Raw genomic sequence first — 17,633 nt, forward strand, 5'->3', positions numbered from 1 at the left:
AATGACCTTTTTGTACTCTGTTAAATTAGAATCCGTTGGACTATATTGGACTTTGAATAGATCTTTTACTCATGCATTGTTTTGTAACATCATGCATTGGAATTTATTTCAAAGTTCACTGAATTATGCAGGTCAGAAAAGTCCAAGTATTAGGAAGCTTCAAGTTCATAGTACTGCTGGTTGCAAGGCCAAAATTCTGATTGTTGTTTCAATGTTTGAGTTTTATCATTGACAACAGTTGTTCTTCATTGTTTCCCTTGAAGTAACAGATTGACTTCATTCGTTTTTGAGAAAATGCCTGCTAAATATCCAAGTGTCTCAGTTTGTCTCTCATTTATTCTTTCAAGTGAACTTGATGTTCCAGGAAAAAAGTTCAGCTTGCACCTCAAAAAGTTGCACAAGTACGTTTCCTTGAGACAGCTGCAACAGAAGTGCTTTGAGCATACTTCCCATTTGTCACATACTTTTTTTTTTTTTTTTTTTTTTTGAAACGGAGTCTCACTCTGTCGCCCACACAGGAGTGCAGTGGTGTGATCTTGGCTCACTGCAGGCTCTGCCATCCGGGTTCAAGCAATTCTCCTGCCTCAGCCTCCTGAGTAGCTGGGATTACAGGCGCCTGCCACCTTGCCCGGCTAGTTTTTGTATTTTTAGTGGAGACGGGGTCTCACCATCTTGGTTAGGCTGGTTTTGAACTCCTGACCTCAAGTGATCCACCTGCTTCGGCCTCCCATAGTACTGGGATTACAGGCATGAGCCACTGCACCTGGCCCCACATAGACTGTCAAAAAGATTTCTGTTGGCAGGGCGTGGAGGCTCATGCTTGTAATCCTTGCACTTTGGGAAGCCATGGCAGCAGAAGGATTGCTTAAGGCCAGGAGTTCAAGACTAGCCTGGGCAACATAACGAAACCCTGTCTCTACAAAGGAATAAAAAAACTAGGCCTGGTGGTGTGCTTCTGTAGTCCTAGCTACTTGAGAGGCTGAGGCAGGAGGATTGCTTGAGCCCAGGAGTTTGAGGCTGCAGTAAGCCATGATTGTATGACTGTACTCTAGCCTAAGTGACAGGGAGACCCTACTCAAAAAAGGAAAAAGTATATATATTTGTGGTTGATATCTAATACAATTAATATTTTTACAGCTTCCTCAAAGACATTCATAAGTGAAATATCTATTTTTGTGAGAGTGCTTGACAATTGAAGAATACAGTGATTCTTAGCACACTTTGGTTGGTACTGTCTTGATTTGTGCTAAGGACTAATATCTTTACCCACCATTACTTTTGTACTGTCAGTGTAAATGTCAGTACAGTGAAAATGCCACATCTTAGTATTAGGATGAAAATAGTTTTGATCTAGGGAATAAAATGTAGCTGTTATGGAGTAAAGCTCCTGACTGTCTCTTAATGTTGATCCTTAAAGGAAACAGACTTCATAGAAAATAGCAGCTGCAAAGCCTGTGGCAGCACTGAAGATGGTAATACTTGTGTAGAAGTAATTGTTACCAATGAAAATACGTCATGTACCTGTCCTAGCAGTGGCAATCTTTTGGGGTCCCCTAAAATAAAGAAAGGTAAGTAAATAATTTCTGTTTAAAATGAACTCTTAACTCTATCTTACTGTTACATGTAAGAGCTTTTAGAGATTCTGTGAGCTAGAATTTTAAAACTGCTTTATAGTTCCAAGAATATCATATAATGTAGTCAGATACTTAATATTTCCTTTTTCTTTATATTCTTTGACTTATTTTTGACAAAAACGAAAAATGGTAAATTCCTAATCATATTTTCATTATTTAATTTACTTTCTACTTTTAAAAAAAAATCCTTCACTGGAAATGTTCTACTTTTAATAAGCCATTAATTACAAGATTTTTCTGTGGTCCCCAATGGGTTCACTCACTCTTTGTCCTAATATACTTATTGGTATGTTAATTGTAACTCTCACTTGATTTATTCTCAGGCTTATCTCCACACTGTAATGGGAGTGATTGTGGATATTCATCTAGCATGGAAGGCAGTGAAACAGGTTCTCGGGAGGGTTCGGATGTTGCCTGCACTGAAGGCATTTGTAATCATGATGAACACGGTAGGCTCACATTAAGTTTCCCAGTTATTTCTACTACATGGCTGACTTAAGAACATAAATAAGAAGGATTATTGATTTCTGCAGGTGATGACTCTTGTGTTCATCACTGTGAAGACAAAGAGGATGATGGTGATAGTTGTGTTGAATGTTGGGCAAATTCTGAAGAGAACAACACAAAAGGAAAAAATAAAAAGAAGAAAAAGAAAAGCAAGATACTGAAATGTGATGAACATGTAAGTGTCAGAACTTGTAATTCTTAAACCTTTGCTGTTGAGGACAGAACACGTGTTTTGCTTGGAGTGGCATATGTGCAGCTTAGCTGCTAGGATTTACTTTTTTTAGAATGAGTTCTTTATGCAGTTCCATTGGTTGCTCATCGTGTGAGAGTGTGTGTTGGGGGCAGAGAGACATGTGATCATTTGTCCAACAGTCCTTGTGAGTCAGAAATTCAATTGTTCTTTTTATACTTTTAAATTTATAAGCTATGTAATCTTAAAACAATTTGTTTCGTCCCTATCATATTAGGTTCTATGAAGGTGAAGTGAATGTATATTGGCAGGTGTGGCATAGTGTCTAGTACATAGTAAGTGCCTGGTAAAATGAATGCCAGCTGCTGTTATTACTTAGTATTCCTTCTAAGGGTTTAATACTATGTCAGGATTTTTTTTTGAGATGGAGTCTCATTCTGTCGCCCATACTAGAGTACAGTGGCACAATCTTGGCTCACTGCAACCTCTGCCTCCCAGGTTCAAGCAGTTCTCCTGCTTCAGCTTCCCGAGTAGCTGGGATTACAAGCGCATGCCACCATGGCTGGCTAATTTTTGCATTTCAGTAGAGATGGCGTTTGACCATATTGGCCAGGCTGGTCTTGAACACTTGACCTAGAGTGATCCTCCTGCCTCGGCCTCCCAAAATGTTGAGATTATAGTGAGCCACCGTGCCCTGCTTTTTTTTTTTTTTTTTTTTTTTTTTTAAAGAATAATTGCTATTATATCATGCCTTTTTACCTGTGAAATCCTTTGCTGTGGTATCAGATCCAGAAGCTTGGAAGCTGTATTACAGATCCAGGTAATCGAGAGACCTCAGGAAATACCATGCACACAGTGTTTCACCGTGACAAGACCAAAGATACACATCCTGAAAGCTGTTGCAGCTCTGAAAAGGGTGGGCAGCCATTGCCTTGGTTTGAGCATAGGAAAAATGTACCACAGTTTCCAGAACCTACAGAAACGTTGTTTGGTCCCGATTCCGGAAAAGGTGCCAAGAGCTTAGTTGAACTCCTTGTAAGTATTCCATGTGGTCTTACTGTACATAATTGTTTGGAAACGGGGTGGATGTGGGAGGGGATAGTATTTGAGGGCTTAAGGTAGGTAGTGGAAGGAAGCTTATAAGAAATTAAGGGGGTAGTATTTCATTATTCTTTGGGGACTTCATTTCTGTCCTTCCACTCGTGGTTTATGCAACTACTCTGGAACACGTTTCCATGGCCACCTCTGTCTCAGTAGAAGACATTATAGGTACTCCTTGAGTTACAGTGGGGTTACATTCCAATAAACCCATATAACTCAAAAATACTGCTGAGTTGAAAATACATTCAACATCCCAATAAACCCTTTGTAAAGTTAAAAAAATAAAATAAAATCCCAAGTAAGGATGGGTGCGGTGGCTCATGCCTGTAATCCCAGCACTTTGGGAGACCAAGGTGGGCGGATCATGAGGTCAAGAGATCAAGACCATCCTGGCCAACACGATGAAACCCTGTCTCTACTAAAAATACAAAAATTAGCTGGACGTGGTGGCGTGCGCCAGTAGTCCCAGCTACTCGGGAGGCTAAGGCAGGAGAATCACTTGAAGCCAGGAGGCGGAGGTTGCAGTGAGCTGAGATCCTGCCAGTGCAGTCCAGCCTGGCGACAGTGTGAGACTTTGTCTCAAAAAAAAAAAAAACTTGAGTAGAACCATTGACCATTGTTAAGTCAGGACCATCTGTAGTTTGGAGAAAGGATAGAGGTAGCATTATATTCAGTAGTCTGCCTCCTTAAAGTAGGTTACTGTAAGCAAACTTTGCCTTTCTGATTGGCAAGTTATGGTAGCCACCCTTCCATATGTGAAAGAATATACAATTTGAACTAGAGGTTGCATTCTTCTTTTAGGTGTCATGTAGGATAAGACTGCAGTTCCTGAGACTTTTTACCTGATCCCAGCTGACCCAGTGCATAGTATAGGTGGCCCTTGGAGGAGAGGAGGAAGAAGAGTGGTGTCCTTTCCATTAGAGTCCTGATGGAACCAAATCCTTTGGAATTCTTTTTTTTTTTTTTTTTTTTTTTGAGGTGTTGTTTTGCTCTTTTGCCCAGGCTGGAGTGCAATGGTGCGATCTCGGCTCATTGCAACCTCTGCCTCCCAGGTTCAAGCGATTCTCCTGCCTCAGCCTCCCGAGTAGCTGGGACTACAGGCCTGTGCCACCACGCCCGGCTAATTTTGTATTTTTAGTAGAAATGGGGTTTCTCCATGTTGGTCAGGCTGGTCTCGAACTCCCAACCTCAGGTGATCTGCCCGCCTCAGCCTCCCAAAGTGCTGGAATTACAGGCGTGAGCCACCGTGCTCAGCTAGTTTTTTTCTTTTTGTGGTTGTAAAGTTTAGTTTTAATATTTATTTATTTATTTATTGAGGAGTCTTGCTCTGTCGCCCAGGCTAGAGTGCAGTGGCATGATCTTGGCTCACTGTAACCTCTGCCTCCAAGGTTCAAGTGATTCTCCTGCCTCAGCCTCCCAAAATACTGGGATTACAGGTGTGAGCCACCACCTGTATAAGTTTAGTGTTTAAAAGTTTTAATGGTTGTAAAAGTTTAATGGTGATGCTGTGTAACTTACTTCTTAAGTAGAAAATGGTTATCTTTTACTTAGTTCGTAGAGATGAATGTTTCAAGATAGGACTAGCTGGAGATATGTCTGGCTACTTAAAATGTGGTAACTAGTTGTAACATCTTTAGTTATTTTTTTAAGGCCTAGGTATGGTGGTAGTTTGCTAGGCTCATAGGCTTCTAGGAGAAATTATAGATTGAAGGTTTCAACTCAAGGAGTTGGATTTTATTCTCACTACTTTCGTAGGCAGAATGACATAATGCTTATTCTGCAAACACTCCAATTAAAGGCTTTATGTGACTGAATTGAAACTAAAAAGTTAGACTGGTTTAATTTTTAGCTGTCCTCCTCCATTACATAGCATTTTGCATTCTTAAGTCATAGTCTTAACTACTGCTTTAATTTGCAGGATGAGTCTGAATGTACTTCAGATGAGGAAATCTTTATCTCACAAGATGAAATACAGTCATTTATGGCTAATAACCAATCTTTCTACAGCAATAGAGAACAATACCGACAGCATCTGAAGGAGAAATTTAATAAATACTGCCGCTTAAATGATCACAAGAGGCCCATTTGTAGTGGCTGGTTGACAACAGCTGGAGCAAATTAAATAAATAAAATAGCTCTGTCTTTCAGTGAAACACTCACGATGACTACTGCGCCTTCTCTTTCGAAAAACTCTTAATTTAGTGACTTATGGCAAAATTTTATCTTAAATCAATGTGATTCTTTCTTGTTTTGGGAGACGGTGGAGGTATCCTCATTAGTTTGTTCTTTCTTCAGGCTTGTGTCTTTAGTTGCGTGGCTGCGCAGGCCTGCCATATGATTTAAGCCATCTCTTTTCATTAAATGTTTCTCTTCCTGTGAGACTTACTAAAGCAACTTAGTGGCAAAAAGTAATGTTGTACTTATAATTCTGTACAGAAATGACAATGAGCTGAATATATGGTTTTACAAAGTAGACATCCACTTGCAAAATGTTTGGATGTAATGTTAAAGCGCAATGTGCAAAATTTAAAATAAAGAATATTTATTAATATGCACAGTAAAATTTGGTGTATATGTTTCTACTTAATATGTGGCAGTACTTTAGTATTTGCCACTTGTGGACTTGATGCTTGGCCAGTGTTGATGTTAGAAAGGATGAAGGACAGAGATACAGATGGTTGAAGACAAAAATCTTCCTTTGATGAGAATTGACAACTGAGAAAAGCAGTTTTCCAGTCTTTTTCTTTTGAGGAGATACTTTAAATACTTGCTACCATCTTACTTTCCCATGAGACTTTAATTGCTATTATTAAAGGTTCCCTAATACGTAACACAAAATACTTCTTAAATTCAGAGGTTCATATTGACCTAGAAGAATAAAAACAAAACTTGGCAGAATTTCAACCAAGGGTTGCCCGATAAGTAACTGCTCAACATGTAAGACTGGGCTCAGAAGGCTGCACTGAGAGCTAACCACATTGTGGGCTGTGTAAGTGCATGTGAGGTTCAGCCTTATCTGGTATCCAGTAACAAAGTCACTGTGGTCTTACAGTTTACTGCTGTCACAGCGGTGAGTACTGAAGGAGAGAATTCCCCCCAGGAGTAGCATTTCGCTGCCATTTAAAAGATCCAGTCAAATAGCTCCGTAGACACATGATGCTTAGAGATTTGTATCTACATGTTTATAATACTTGGTGGCACCATAAAAATCATGGGACAATCAGTACTTCTGTGCAATGGAGGTGGAGTGAATTTTGTGTGCTTTTAATCAGATTTTGAGTTAGATTTCAAGTGGGCAGCAGCAGAAACTTAGATTAAATTTTCATAGTGCCATTTCTTGGATCCACCTCCTGAGTTGTCTTTCAAATCTAAATGTTGTATAGGAATGGGGCAGAGGTAAAAGGACTCCTCTTGGACCCTTTTTGATTTCATCCCAGAATCTAAAAAATGACTGTGAGTCTCCCACAGCCCTTGGCTCAGAGGTGAATCCCCTCTTCACCACTGTTAAGAGTCAAATGTTCTTTTGAGATCCCTAAAAGCAAAGGCTGATTTAGTTTAGTTTTAATCTTTGCCATTGGGGTCAAACAGGATAGGCAAATGAGTGTTTTTGAATAAACCAGCCGCATTCACCGCTTACTCCATTGCTTGCTGGAAGGGAGTCAGGTGGTTATTCAAAGATGCTTTTTCTTTAAGAGAATGGCTATATTAAGTACGCAGTTTTCAGCACTTCTAGTAAAGCGAGCTCTACTCTGAACAAAACCAACCACCCAAGAAGCGATGATGATGTGAAGACAGTTTAGGAGCACATCCCTGGCCTAAGACTGGACTGCCTGTGGTCCAAACCATGCTTCACCACCTCAGTATACTCTTTTTTTTTTTTTTTTTTTTAATTATTTTTTTTTTTAATTGTGACGGAGTCTCGCTCTTTCACCCAGGCTGGAGTGCAGTGGCGCGATCTTGGCTCACTGCAGGCTCCGCCCCCGGGGTTCACGCCATTCTCCTGCCTCATCCTGCCGCGTAGCTGGGACTATAGGCGCCCGCCACCTCGCCCGGCTAATTTTTTGTATTTTTAGTAGAGACGGAGTTTCACCGTGTTAGCCAGGATGGTCTCGATCTCCTGACTTCGTGATCCGCCCGCCTCGGCCTCCCAAAGTGTTGGGATTACAGGCGTGAGCCACCGTGCCCGGCCTCATCTTTAAAATTAAGATACTAATATGTGCTATCTCAGCGCGGTTGTGTAGATTAGTTACTATATTTAAAATGCCTGCTACACCAGCAAATGTTACTGTTTTAATCTTTGGCATATATCATGATACATTTGCTACAGTGGGGTAGGAGTAAGCGTGGGGGTCTAGGGCAGTTAGACACAGTGGGCCATTTAGGGACAGAATCCACCAGTACACATGTACTTTGGAGTGTTTCAGTTCTCCGTGGCTAGTAAAGCCACGGGATCAGGTAGGGTGAATGAGTCCTTCCCAAGGTCACCCAGCATTGATGGCGGAGACACTCGGCATTTTCTGGGCTGAATCCCTTCCCATCAGCCACCGGCGGGTTTGGGAGGGTGTGGAAGAGTGTTGGAGTCACCTTAAGTGCCCTTAATTCCTCATCCTGGCATTAGGGTTCAGGAGTAGAGAAGGGAGACTAAGCGGGACGCTTCAGTTTGCGCCCTTGGGGCTGAAGGAGCCTCCCCGGTAAACCTCGGTTTCTCTGACCCCAAAGGGAAGCGCTCACTGGGGAAGCGGCGCCGCCAGCCGCCGGGAAGCTGCCGCACAGCCCGGTTTCCCTACGCCGGGGCGGGGCAGAGGGGCGGAAGGGGCGGGGACTTCCCTCAGGGGGCGGGGCGGCCGGGCCTCGGCGGCCTCCGACTGGATACGGCGGATCGCTGGGGGCCTGAGGGTGGAGTCCCGGCCGGAGGCAGGCCGGGACTCTGGCGGGTCTAGGCGCGGCTAGGACGCGAGCTGGTCGTCGGCGACGGCAGGAGAGCGGCTGGGCGTCAGCAACTCGACCCCCGTGCCGGGCTAGTCCAGCGAGGCGGACGGGCGGCGCAGGCCCATGGCCAGGCCCGGCATGGAGCGGTGGCGCGACCGGCTGGCGCTGGTGACGGGGGCCTCGGGGGGCATCGGCGCGGCCGTGGCCCGGGCCCTGGTCCAGCAGGGACTGAAGGTGGTGGGCTGCGCTCGCACCGTGGGCAACATCGAGGTGAGGCCGGGCCGAGGGCGAGGACGCCGCGGGCGGGTCGTTTCCCCGGAGTCGGGTTCACTTGCCCGCCACGCCGGGGCCCTTTGCTCTAGTGGGGGCGGCCTCTCAGATCCCTTAAGGCAGGCTTCTCCCTTCCCCTTAAGTCTCGTCTTTGAAGGAGCCGTTTCCCCTGACAGCCCCTGCTCGATTTACCGAATCTCCGACCCCGGCATCTCCCCACCTGCCCTTCGCGTCTGCCCAGGGTATTGGCCCGAAGAAGGGGGAAGCCGGAGGTCGGGGGTGGTGGTCTCGCCCCTGTGGCCTTCTTACCCCCGGCGGCCAAGTGCCTCTAATCCCCAGAAGTCACCCACCACGCAGGGCAAGGTGGCTGGCCAACCAGATGGGCAGGATCCAGGACTGAGGGTGGGGTTGGGGTGGGAGCTTTACTGAAGAGCCTCAGCCCCGCCCCCTCACCTCGGAGGTAACTCATGCCCAGTGGCATGAGGAATGAATGGAATATTCATTAGTGGGCCTTCCTCCACTCTCCTGGGGCGAACAGAGTGGGTGAAATAGGGTGGAAACCTTGAGAGGATAAAGCAGCCTGGAACTCCTTACTTTTCTCTTGACATGGGGTTGGGAGCCCTCAGAGCTCAGAGAAAAATCAAGATAGCCATTTTGGAGCAGGGAGGAATTTCTGTCCTAGGCTCTCCCTGGATGTGCCCTGCAAGCTCACTCTCAGTGTCAGGCTAGTGCTTAGCTGCAGGGCTTTATCTCCACCGTGCTCAAAGTCCTCAAGCAGGGAAAGGGTAAGGAGGCCTTGGGTGGGGGCAGAGGGAGAAGGTATACAGGAAGGAGGATTGTCCCCTCCCCTGCTGCTGACCAAAGGTACGCTTTATAACCCAGATAATCCCAAGGTCACCTGGCTCCATCACTGCCCCACTCTTTCCTCCCTTTATCCTATTCTGAGGAGCTCAGGACGCAGCCCCAGCCTTGGAGCCTAGAGGATCAGGCCAGGGATTAAACAACTGGATTCCCTAATTCTGAAGCCACTCTTGCCTTCTCACCTACTCCCCTACCGCAAGCTAGCCAGGAAGGCGGGGGGCCTGAGCCCCAAGGGGATCCCCAGGCTGATCACTCAGTCCCAGGGTGACTCCATGTCTGAGAGGAGAATGCCCCTGTTGTGAGGGGGTGACATGATGTTGTAGATCATTACTGAGGGGAGGTAGGGAGATCAGGTGGCACAGGTGGGGCAACAGGAAGGCAGTGACAGGGAGAAATACATTCTGAGCCCATCCCTTCTGGTTTTCTTGTGGCAGGAATTTTGAGTCTAGAGGAGGAAGTGGGAAGATGTATGCCAGGGGAGGGGAGAGCTGAAGTCTTCCTTGCCCACAATCTGCTTTGATTGATTGGTTCATTGATGTTAAAGCAGAATTTGGGTTCTAGCTTCCTACAGAGAAAACTCCTGTTTCCTGAAGTGATCAAACGTGGGTAAAATCTGGTGAAGGGGGGTTTCTGATTCTCAGAGGACTATACCTTTTGAACTCACAGAAAGTTAAAGCAGAAAAGAATGTCCCAAGACACCCGATCCTGTCCTTTATTCCTGGATCGGCTTGGGAGGAGGAAGGGGCTCCAGGCCAGGGCAGCTGGCCAAGCTGGCCTTCCTCTAGGGCACCACACGCCCCCTCTCCCTCGCCCACGTCTACACAGTCACCTTCACAAGGCTCAATTGCCCAGTCACTGGCTTCCAAAGAAGGCCACAGAACATATTTTCTTAATGCCTCTGAATGTCAGCTTCACCCTGGGCTGCCTCTCAGTGGCTCTGCCTTCTCAGGTCTTTCTTGGCATGCTGAGGGCCTGGAGATGCACAGGGGGTGTTCAATGGCACCTGCCACCTGACTTGCCTCATAGTCTCCTGAGAAACCTCAGAGGGGAGGGTGGTGCACCAGGGCTCAGAGAGAAAGAATCTGTCCTGACTTTCTGACCCCTCCTTTAGGTAGGGAGAGAAGATTGGCAGCTGGGCTTGGTTGAAAGGCATGTCTGAGAACTCTGAGCCAGTTGGCTGCAGTTTGCGAGGGGAGGGGAATAGTTCAGAGATGAGGGACTGGCTGACACAATGCAGGCAAAGAGGCTGGGTTAACCAGCCCAGTGACTCTTGGGACTGGTGTAGAAGCATGAAGTGGTGGAGGGGCGCATATTACCTATGGGCAGAAGAGGTGTTCCTGTTGGCGAAGAGGCAGAAAAGAGAGAGCACTCCATTCTCTAGGTCCCTGGCCCCTGCTCCACCCAGGACTTGAATTTATTTATTTATTTATTTATTTATTTATTTATTTATTTGAGACACAGTCTTGCTCTGTCACCCAGGCTGGAGTGCAGTGGCATGATCTCAACTCCTGCAACCTCCGCCTCCTGGGTTCAAGTGATTCTCATGCCTCAGCCTCCCAAGTAGCCACCACATCCAGCTAATTTTTATATTTTCAGTAGAGATAGGGTTTCACCAAGTTAGCCAAGGCTGGTCTCAAACTCCTGACCTCAGCTGATCCACCCGCCTTGGCCTTCCAAAGTGTTGGGATTACAGGCATGAGCCACCACGCCCAGCCAGGACTTGAGTTTATAGTGAGGTTTCTCCATTGATCACAGCCTTTTCCCTTCATCACTCAGGGAGCACTGTCATCCCTTAGACTTTGACCAAAGAGGACAGACTCAGGGGATGGGCAGTCCAACATCTACATGGCTGAAAGTCAGCTGCCAAAGGAGCGTGTTTTATGAGTGTGACGGGGATGGGGGTCTGAGGCTGGCTGGGGAGCCGTGGGAGTAAGCTGCTCACCCCAGTCAGACCCCTGTTGGGTTTCATAGGAGCTGGCTGCTGAATGTAAGAGTGCAGGCTACCCCGGGACTTTGATCCCCTACAGATGTGACCTATCAAATGAAGAGGACATCCTCTCCATGTTCTCAGCTATTCGTTCTCAGCACAGCGGTGTAGACATCTGCATCAACAATGCCGGCTTGGCCCGGCCTGACACCCTGCTCTCAGGCAGCACCAGCGGTTGGAAGGACATGTTCAATGTAAGAGCTCCGAGCCTCCATCTTCCAGGTGGAGGGTGGGGAGGAGAGAGGGGAGCCAGGGGTTTGTGAACCAGAGTGCTGCTGGGGATGGGACATCTAGGAAGAGGGAGCTTCAGGTTCCCACCTGGGGCATCTTGACTCTCTCTTGGCTTCTTGCCCTACCAGAGGGATAGAGAGTGGATGAATGGCCATATCAGCTCTTCTCTTCTTTGAGCCCCTGGAGGTAGTTTTTTGTTGTTGTTGTTGTTTTGTTTTGTTTTTTTGAGATAGAGTCTTGCTTTGTCACCCAGGCTGGAGTGCAGTGGCATGATCTCTGCTCACTGCAACTTCTGCTTCCCGGGTTCAAACGATTCTCCTGCTTGAGCCTCCTGAGTAGCTGGAATTACAGGCGCCCACCATCAATGCCCATCTAATTTTTTTGTATTTTTAGTAGAGACGGGGTTTCACCTTGTTGGCCAGGCTAGTCTCAAACTCCTGATCTCAGGTGATCTGCCCATCTTGGCCTCCCAAAGTGCTGGGATTACAGGCATAAGACATCACGCCCGACCTGGAGGTAGTTCTTAAAGTCTAGAGTGATTTCTTTGTGTTAGAAGAAAGATTGTTAGGGGAGAGAACTGCTGCCTGTTGAATGTTTCCCACTTGTCAGCCCTGTGCCTGGGTGCTTGGGAACGTGATGTTATGGGAAGAAAAGGAAGAGAGAGACAAGTGATGATATTCTTACCTAGCCTCACTAGTAACTATGCGACTTTAGGCAGGTTGGTTACCTTCCTTGAGCTTCAGTCTTGTCACATTTAATTGGGATGAACACACCTCTATCATCAATATCTGGAGTCACAGCTCCAATGTTCCCTGGGGCCAGGTAGGTACATAAAGGAGTGAGGGAGGTTAGGAGGGGTCTGTGGTGTGTGAGGAAGCACACAGCCACTGCTCAAATGCTGCATAGTTGCTCTATGGTGGTGTGGACCCAGTGTGGCCTGATTTGATTTTTTATTTTTTTTTTTGAGACGAAGTCTTGCTCTGTAGTTACCAGGCTGGAGTACAGTGGCGTGATCTTGGCTCACTGCAACCTCTGCCTTCTGGGTTCAAGCTATTCTCCTGCCTCAGCCTCCTGAGTAGCTGGGACTACAGGCGTGCACCACCATGCCCAGCTAATTTTTTTGTATTTAGTAGAGATGGGGTTTCACCATGTTGGCCAGGATGGTCTGTATCGCCTGACCTCGTGATCCGCCTGCCTTGGTCTCCCAAAGTGCTGGGATTACAGGTGTGAGCCACCACGCCCAGCTGATCTTATAATTTCTTTGAGAGAAGTGGGGAGTCTGATTTTATGTGACACCCCCCCCCCCACCACCACCACTCCCGTTCACTAAAATGTTAGCTCCATGAGGGCAAGGATTTTTATCTGTTGTATTCTCTGGTATGGCTTGATCCACTCAAAAGATAGTTATTGAATAAATGAAGCTTTCCAGTACATGTTGGAAGGGTTTTTAAAATGTTTTGAAACCATGCACAGGCCAAACCCAACTTTCAGGATGTGGGTTTTCAACTTCTGGATGGTATGATGGGGTGATAGCAGAGTATAAAAGTATCCTGAGAAGTTGAAAGCAGTGTGTGAATGGGGTGTTCTTTTCTCCCCACAATCCTTTCCCATCTGCTGACAATAGACTTAGCACCTCATAGATGCTTGGGCCTGGAAATGAAGCCATGAAAATGAAGCCCTCTCAGGCTTCTTGGAGATCAGAGGCATGGTCCTCACCCACAGCACATGGGTCTCTAAACCTGGACCTCAACTCGCCCATCTGTAAAATGAGGGACTTACATTAAATTCCTACATATCCTTTCAGCTTGAACATTATCTGAGTCTATTAGGATCATCCTATAAGGCATCTTCTCTTTCCCTGCCCCTGATACCCTAGACCTGGGAGATTTACTCACCTCGTCCCAGGGGATCTATTTTTCCTACTCTACCTGCCAGGGGCTGAGTTCTCTGCCTCACAAGCCCACATTGCCAAGAAGATGAGAAACACAGCTGGAAACCTCCCTGTCCCGGTACCCATCTCTTCCTACTGCCATGAACACCAAGGCAGGTTCACACCAAAAGTGTTCTGTTCCTCGTGGCAGGCTCTGACACCTGATTAAGAGAAACATCTAATCTCCTGCTGGTTCCCTCTTTTCTTAAGAGGAGAGGCCTGAGGACCTGCTAAAAGCTTTATCTCTGCTTGTCCTCGGGGTGAGGCTAATGAGTGGGGCCAACAGGTGGGGCAGTGTAGGCGCTTTACAGCAGACACGCCTTCAGACCTCTGTTCCCTGAAGGGTGGGGATGTGGGGGTCACCTCTACCAGAGGGAGTAGGAGTGGCAAGTTACCTGACCCTCTAGAGTCTCCGTGCCTAGTCCTGTAGATGGAACCCAGGTTAAAGGAAGGCATAGAAAGGAGGGTCAGGCTTTCTCTTCTCCACTCATCTCAAGGGAGGGGATGGGGAAGGAGCAGAGAGTAGCTGAGGAAGGCAGGGAGAGGCTAGGCTCTGTGCCGGAGGAGAGAGATTCGTAAGCCATTTTGGTAAGGATTTTGAGCAGTTTAGGAGGGAGCAGGGCCAGAGACTGTCACAGAGAAGAGAAGAGTAGGGTATTTGGGGGAAGAAATGGAAATGATTCCCCATGGAATTAGAGGGTCTGTGCTACTGTTCATAGAGGAGATGGCCAAGACAGAGTCTCCTGGGTCAGGAGTGGCTTTGAAGGGTTTCCATTCTTGTTTGCAGGAACTTGGGGGGTCAGCCAGGTGAGGAGCTACCTCTGCTGTCAACTGGGGGTTGCAGCTTTAGGGAGAGGGGCATCTCGTGTAGAAGACAAGATGCCCTGTGCCTGTGGCTGGTCTCCAGGGGGACGTGGACACTGTTTTGGAATGCCACACTGCCCCCTTCCCCGCTAGCATTCTGTGGCTCCATCACTCGCTCAGCTGGGCTGGAGTGGAGACACCTCATTGCCCTCCCTGGCCTGCAGGTGAACGTGCTGGCCCTCAGCATCTGCACACGGGAAGCCTACCAGTCCATGAAGGAGCGGAATGTGGACGATGGTCACATCATTAACATCAATAGGTGAGGGCAGGTGGCCAATGGGTACCACTCACCCACCAGGCTGGGTAATGTGCTGCAGCTCACCTGACCTCTTTGGACCTCAGTTTCCTTGGTGGGAAAATATGGATTTAATACCTGAATGGCACAATTATGGTGAGGGAAAGAATAATGTTGTCAAGTACCAGCCCCTGGTTGGCTGGAATGGGCAGCTCAGCCCCTTCCCTCTACAGCTGAAGCCTGGGGCCTCTCCTGGGACTAAGTGCCTCTATTCCTCAGGCCTGGGGATGAACCCCACCTCATGGCACAAAGAGTACTATGTACAGTGTCTGCCACTGGGGAGCCTCAGTCTGAGGGTGGACATGGCCTCTGCCTGCCCTGAGATGTCCCAATAAAACCATATCAGTGAACATACAGATTAGATGGAGAGAATTCTGACATCGTGCACCACCAGGAGAGTGCATTCTGTCGTCAGCTTAGGGATGACTTCCAGGAAAAGGACGGTTTTCCAAAGCTGTTTGGATAACCAAAATTAAATTAGTGAGCTGTGGGATGGCCACTAGAGGTCCACTTTAGAAGTCTTCCCGATGGGCATCTGGGTGGTGGGGCTGACCAGGTACGGCAGGGGCACCACTGGACTCCCTGGAGCTTCATTCTCTCCTCTTTCCCCTTCCTCTCCCCACCCAGCATGTCTGGCCACCGAGTGTTACCCCTGTCTGTGACCCACTTCTATAGTGCCACCAAGTATGCCGTCACTGCGCTGACAGAGGGACTGAGGCAAGAGCTTCGGGAGGCCCAGACCCACATCCGAGCCACGGTGAGGCTGTGGCCTAGCCCTGGTGGGGACAGGGTGGCGCAGGCCCTCCCCACCCGCACACACTGTTCAGGAAGCCCATGTTCAGAATGTGCCACTTAGAGCTCCTGGGAGTGGACTGGGCACAGAACTGGGTGCTGCTGCTCCCGGCATGGCCCTATGCAGCCCTTCATTTCCTCATTTTACTGATCCAGGAGCCAACGACCAGACTTAGACTTTGAGCTGGGAGGGGGCTGACCTGAGGGAAAGCAAGGGACTGTGGGAAACCAGGTGCACAGTGGCTGGAAACTGGGACTCCAGGCTCTTCTCTTGAAGGCTGCATGATCGTGGGCGAGTCACTGAACCTCCCTAAGCCTCGGCCTTCTCACATGTGAAAAGGAGATATGAGCTTTTCAGGGACACTTTTTTGTAAAACGTTTACCTGACATATAGGAAAGGCTCTGTAGATGGTAGGTATCATTGTGGTCACTGCCAGTGGCAGCTTCGGAGGGAGGAGGCGGCTGCCGGATGTCAGGAAGCCATCACTGTGAAGCTGGGGTTCTGTGGCCTCCATCCTCTCCCCTCGACCTCCCCAAGGCCTGGCAAAGCTCAGCCCCTGAGAAGGCCCTCTCTGTTGGCCCAGTGCATCTCTCCAGGTGTGGTGGAGACACAATTCGCCTTCAAACTCCACGACAAGGACCCTGAGAAGGCAGCTGCCGCCTATGAGCAAATGAAGGTGGGGCCTCCCTCTGGGCCTGGTGAAGCCACTGACTCCCTAAATGAAGGCAGAGGGAAGCTCGGCCTTCAGACTCCACCCTTCCAGCCTTTGTGGCTCCTCCTGGAGGGTTGGGGTGGATGTGTGGATGCCGCAGAGGAGTTCAGTGGTGGGAGGGAATTTGAGTCCATTCTGTCCTTGTCTCAACCCATTCCCCTGATGCTCTCAGTGTCTGAAACCCGAGGATGTGGCCGAGGCTGTTATCTACGTCCTCAGCACCCCCGCACACATCCAGGTGAGTCTGGCCCTGACTGTCTACTCACTGGAGGAACCCAACCAGCCCCAGAGGAGGGGAGCAGGGAGCCCTGCAGGGCCAGAGGAGAGTGTCACAGCTGCCTCATGCCTTGTGCCTTCCACAGATTGGAGACATCCAGATGAGGCCCACGGAGCAGGTGACCTAGTGACTGTGGGAGCTCCTCCTTCCCTCCCCACCCTTCATGGCTTGCCTCCTGCCTCTGGATTTTAGGTGTTGATTTCTGGATCACTAGATACCACTTCCTGTCCACACCCCGACCAGGGGCTAGAAAATTTGAGATTTTTATATCATCTTGTCAAATAGTTCGGTTGTAAATGTGAAAAATGGGCTGGGGAAAGGAGGTGATGTCCCTAATTGTTTTACTTGTTAACTTGTTCTTGTGCCCCGGGCACCTTGGCCTTTGTCTGCTCTCAGTCTCTTCCCTTTGACATGGGAAAGGAGTTGTGGCCAAAATCCCCCCCCCCCCATCTTCTTGCACCTCAACGTCTGTGGCTCAGGGCTGGGGTGGCAGAGGGAGGCCCTCACCTTATATCTGTGTGGTTATCCAGGGCTCCAGACTTCCTCCTCTGCCTGCCACTGCACCCTCTCCCCTTTATCTTTCTCCTTCTCGGCTCCCCAGCCCAGTCTTGGCTTCTTGTCCCCTCGTGGGGTCATCCCTCCACTCTGACTATGGCAGCAGAACACCAGGGCCTGGCCCGGTGGATTTCATGGTGATCATTAAAAAAGAAAAATCGCAACCAATCTGCCTTGGCTTCAGGAGTGTCTTTCCATTCTTTCCCCTTCTCTGTGATCGGGGTGCTTGTGTCTCAGAATTTCTTCCAGGTAGGTCGCAGGTGGGTGGATTGGGGGCCTCACTCATGGGAGTATGGATTACCTTAGGTAGCAGGAATGGGTTTGTTTGGGCCTTGAAAATGTGCAAGGCTGAGAGGCCTGGAAGAGCATGCAGTGCTGTGCGAACGGCACAGAACTTAAGCACATGAGCAAGATGGGGCTGAAGAGGCAGCTCCTTCCTGCCTTCCTGGATCGCTGGGGGGCTGAGTGCTGCGCAAAAGAGTCTCGCCATTACCTGT

General features: G+C 48.3%; 2 protein-coding genes across 8 annotated transcripts in view; both read left to right on the forward strand.

Moving 5' to 3' along the window:
* GGNBP2 (gametogenetin binding protein 2) overlaps positions 1-5,995 on the forward strand; it is a 52,505-nt gene extending 46,510 nt beyond the window's left edge. For all 6 annotated transcript variants that reach the window (XM_055257051.2, XM_055257052.2, XM_063628611.1 and 3 more), the window contains 5 exons: positions 1,418-1,568; positions 1,958-2,083; positions 2,168-2,316; positions 3,118-3,366; positions 5,351-5,995. In XM_055257051.2, coding sequence (XP_055113026.1) covers positions 1,418-1,568; positions 1,958-2,083; positions 2,168-2,316; positions 3,118-3,366; positions 5,351-5,554 — 879 coding nt within the window. In that variant the 3' untranslated portion in view covers positions 5,555-5,995. The remainder of the gene's footprint in view (positions 1-1,417; positions 1,569-1,957; positions 2,084-2,167; positions 2,317-3,117; positions 3,367-5,350) is intronic.
* Positions 5,996-8,275: 2,280 nt separating this feature from the next.
* On the forward strand, positions 8,276-17,304 carry DHRS11 (dehydrogenase/reductase 11). Of its 2 annotated transcripts, none has more exons than XM_055257064.2 (7): positions 8,276-8,631; positions 11,464-11,673; positions 14,669-14,763; positions 15,427-15,556; positions 16,176-16,268; positions 16,477-16,542; positions 16,667-17,304. In XM_055257064.2, exons 1-7 carry the CDS (start codon positions 8,485-8,487, stop codon positions 16,706-16,708), a joined length of 783 nt encoding a protein of 260 aa, XP_055113039.1. In that variant the 5' UTR covers positions 8,276-8,484; the 3' UTR covers positions 16,709-17,304. The 2 variants fall into 2 exon arrangements, 1 of the variants encoding a protein (XP_055113039.1); XR_008653114.2 differs by having other exon boundaries at positions 8,293-8,631; positions 16,130-16,268.
* Positions 17,305-17,633: the final 329 nt, after the last annotated feature.

The sequence above is a fragment of the Symphalangus syndactylus genome, chromosome 20 (assembly GCF_028878055.3).
Source record: "Symphalangus syndactylus isolate Jambi chromosome 20, NHGRI_mSymSyn1-v2.1_pri, whole genome shotgun sequence".
NCBI lineage: Eukaryota > Metazoa > Chordata > Mammalia > Primates > Hylobatidae > Symphalangus > Symphalangus syndactylus.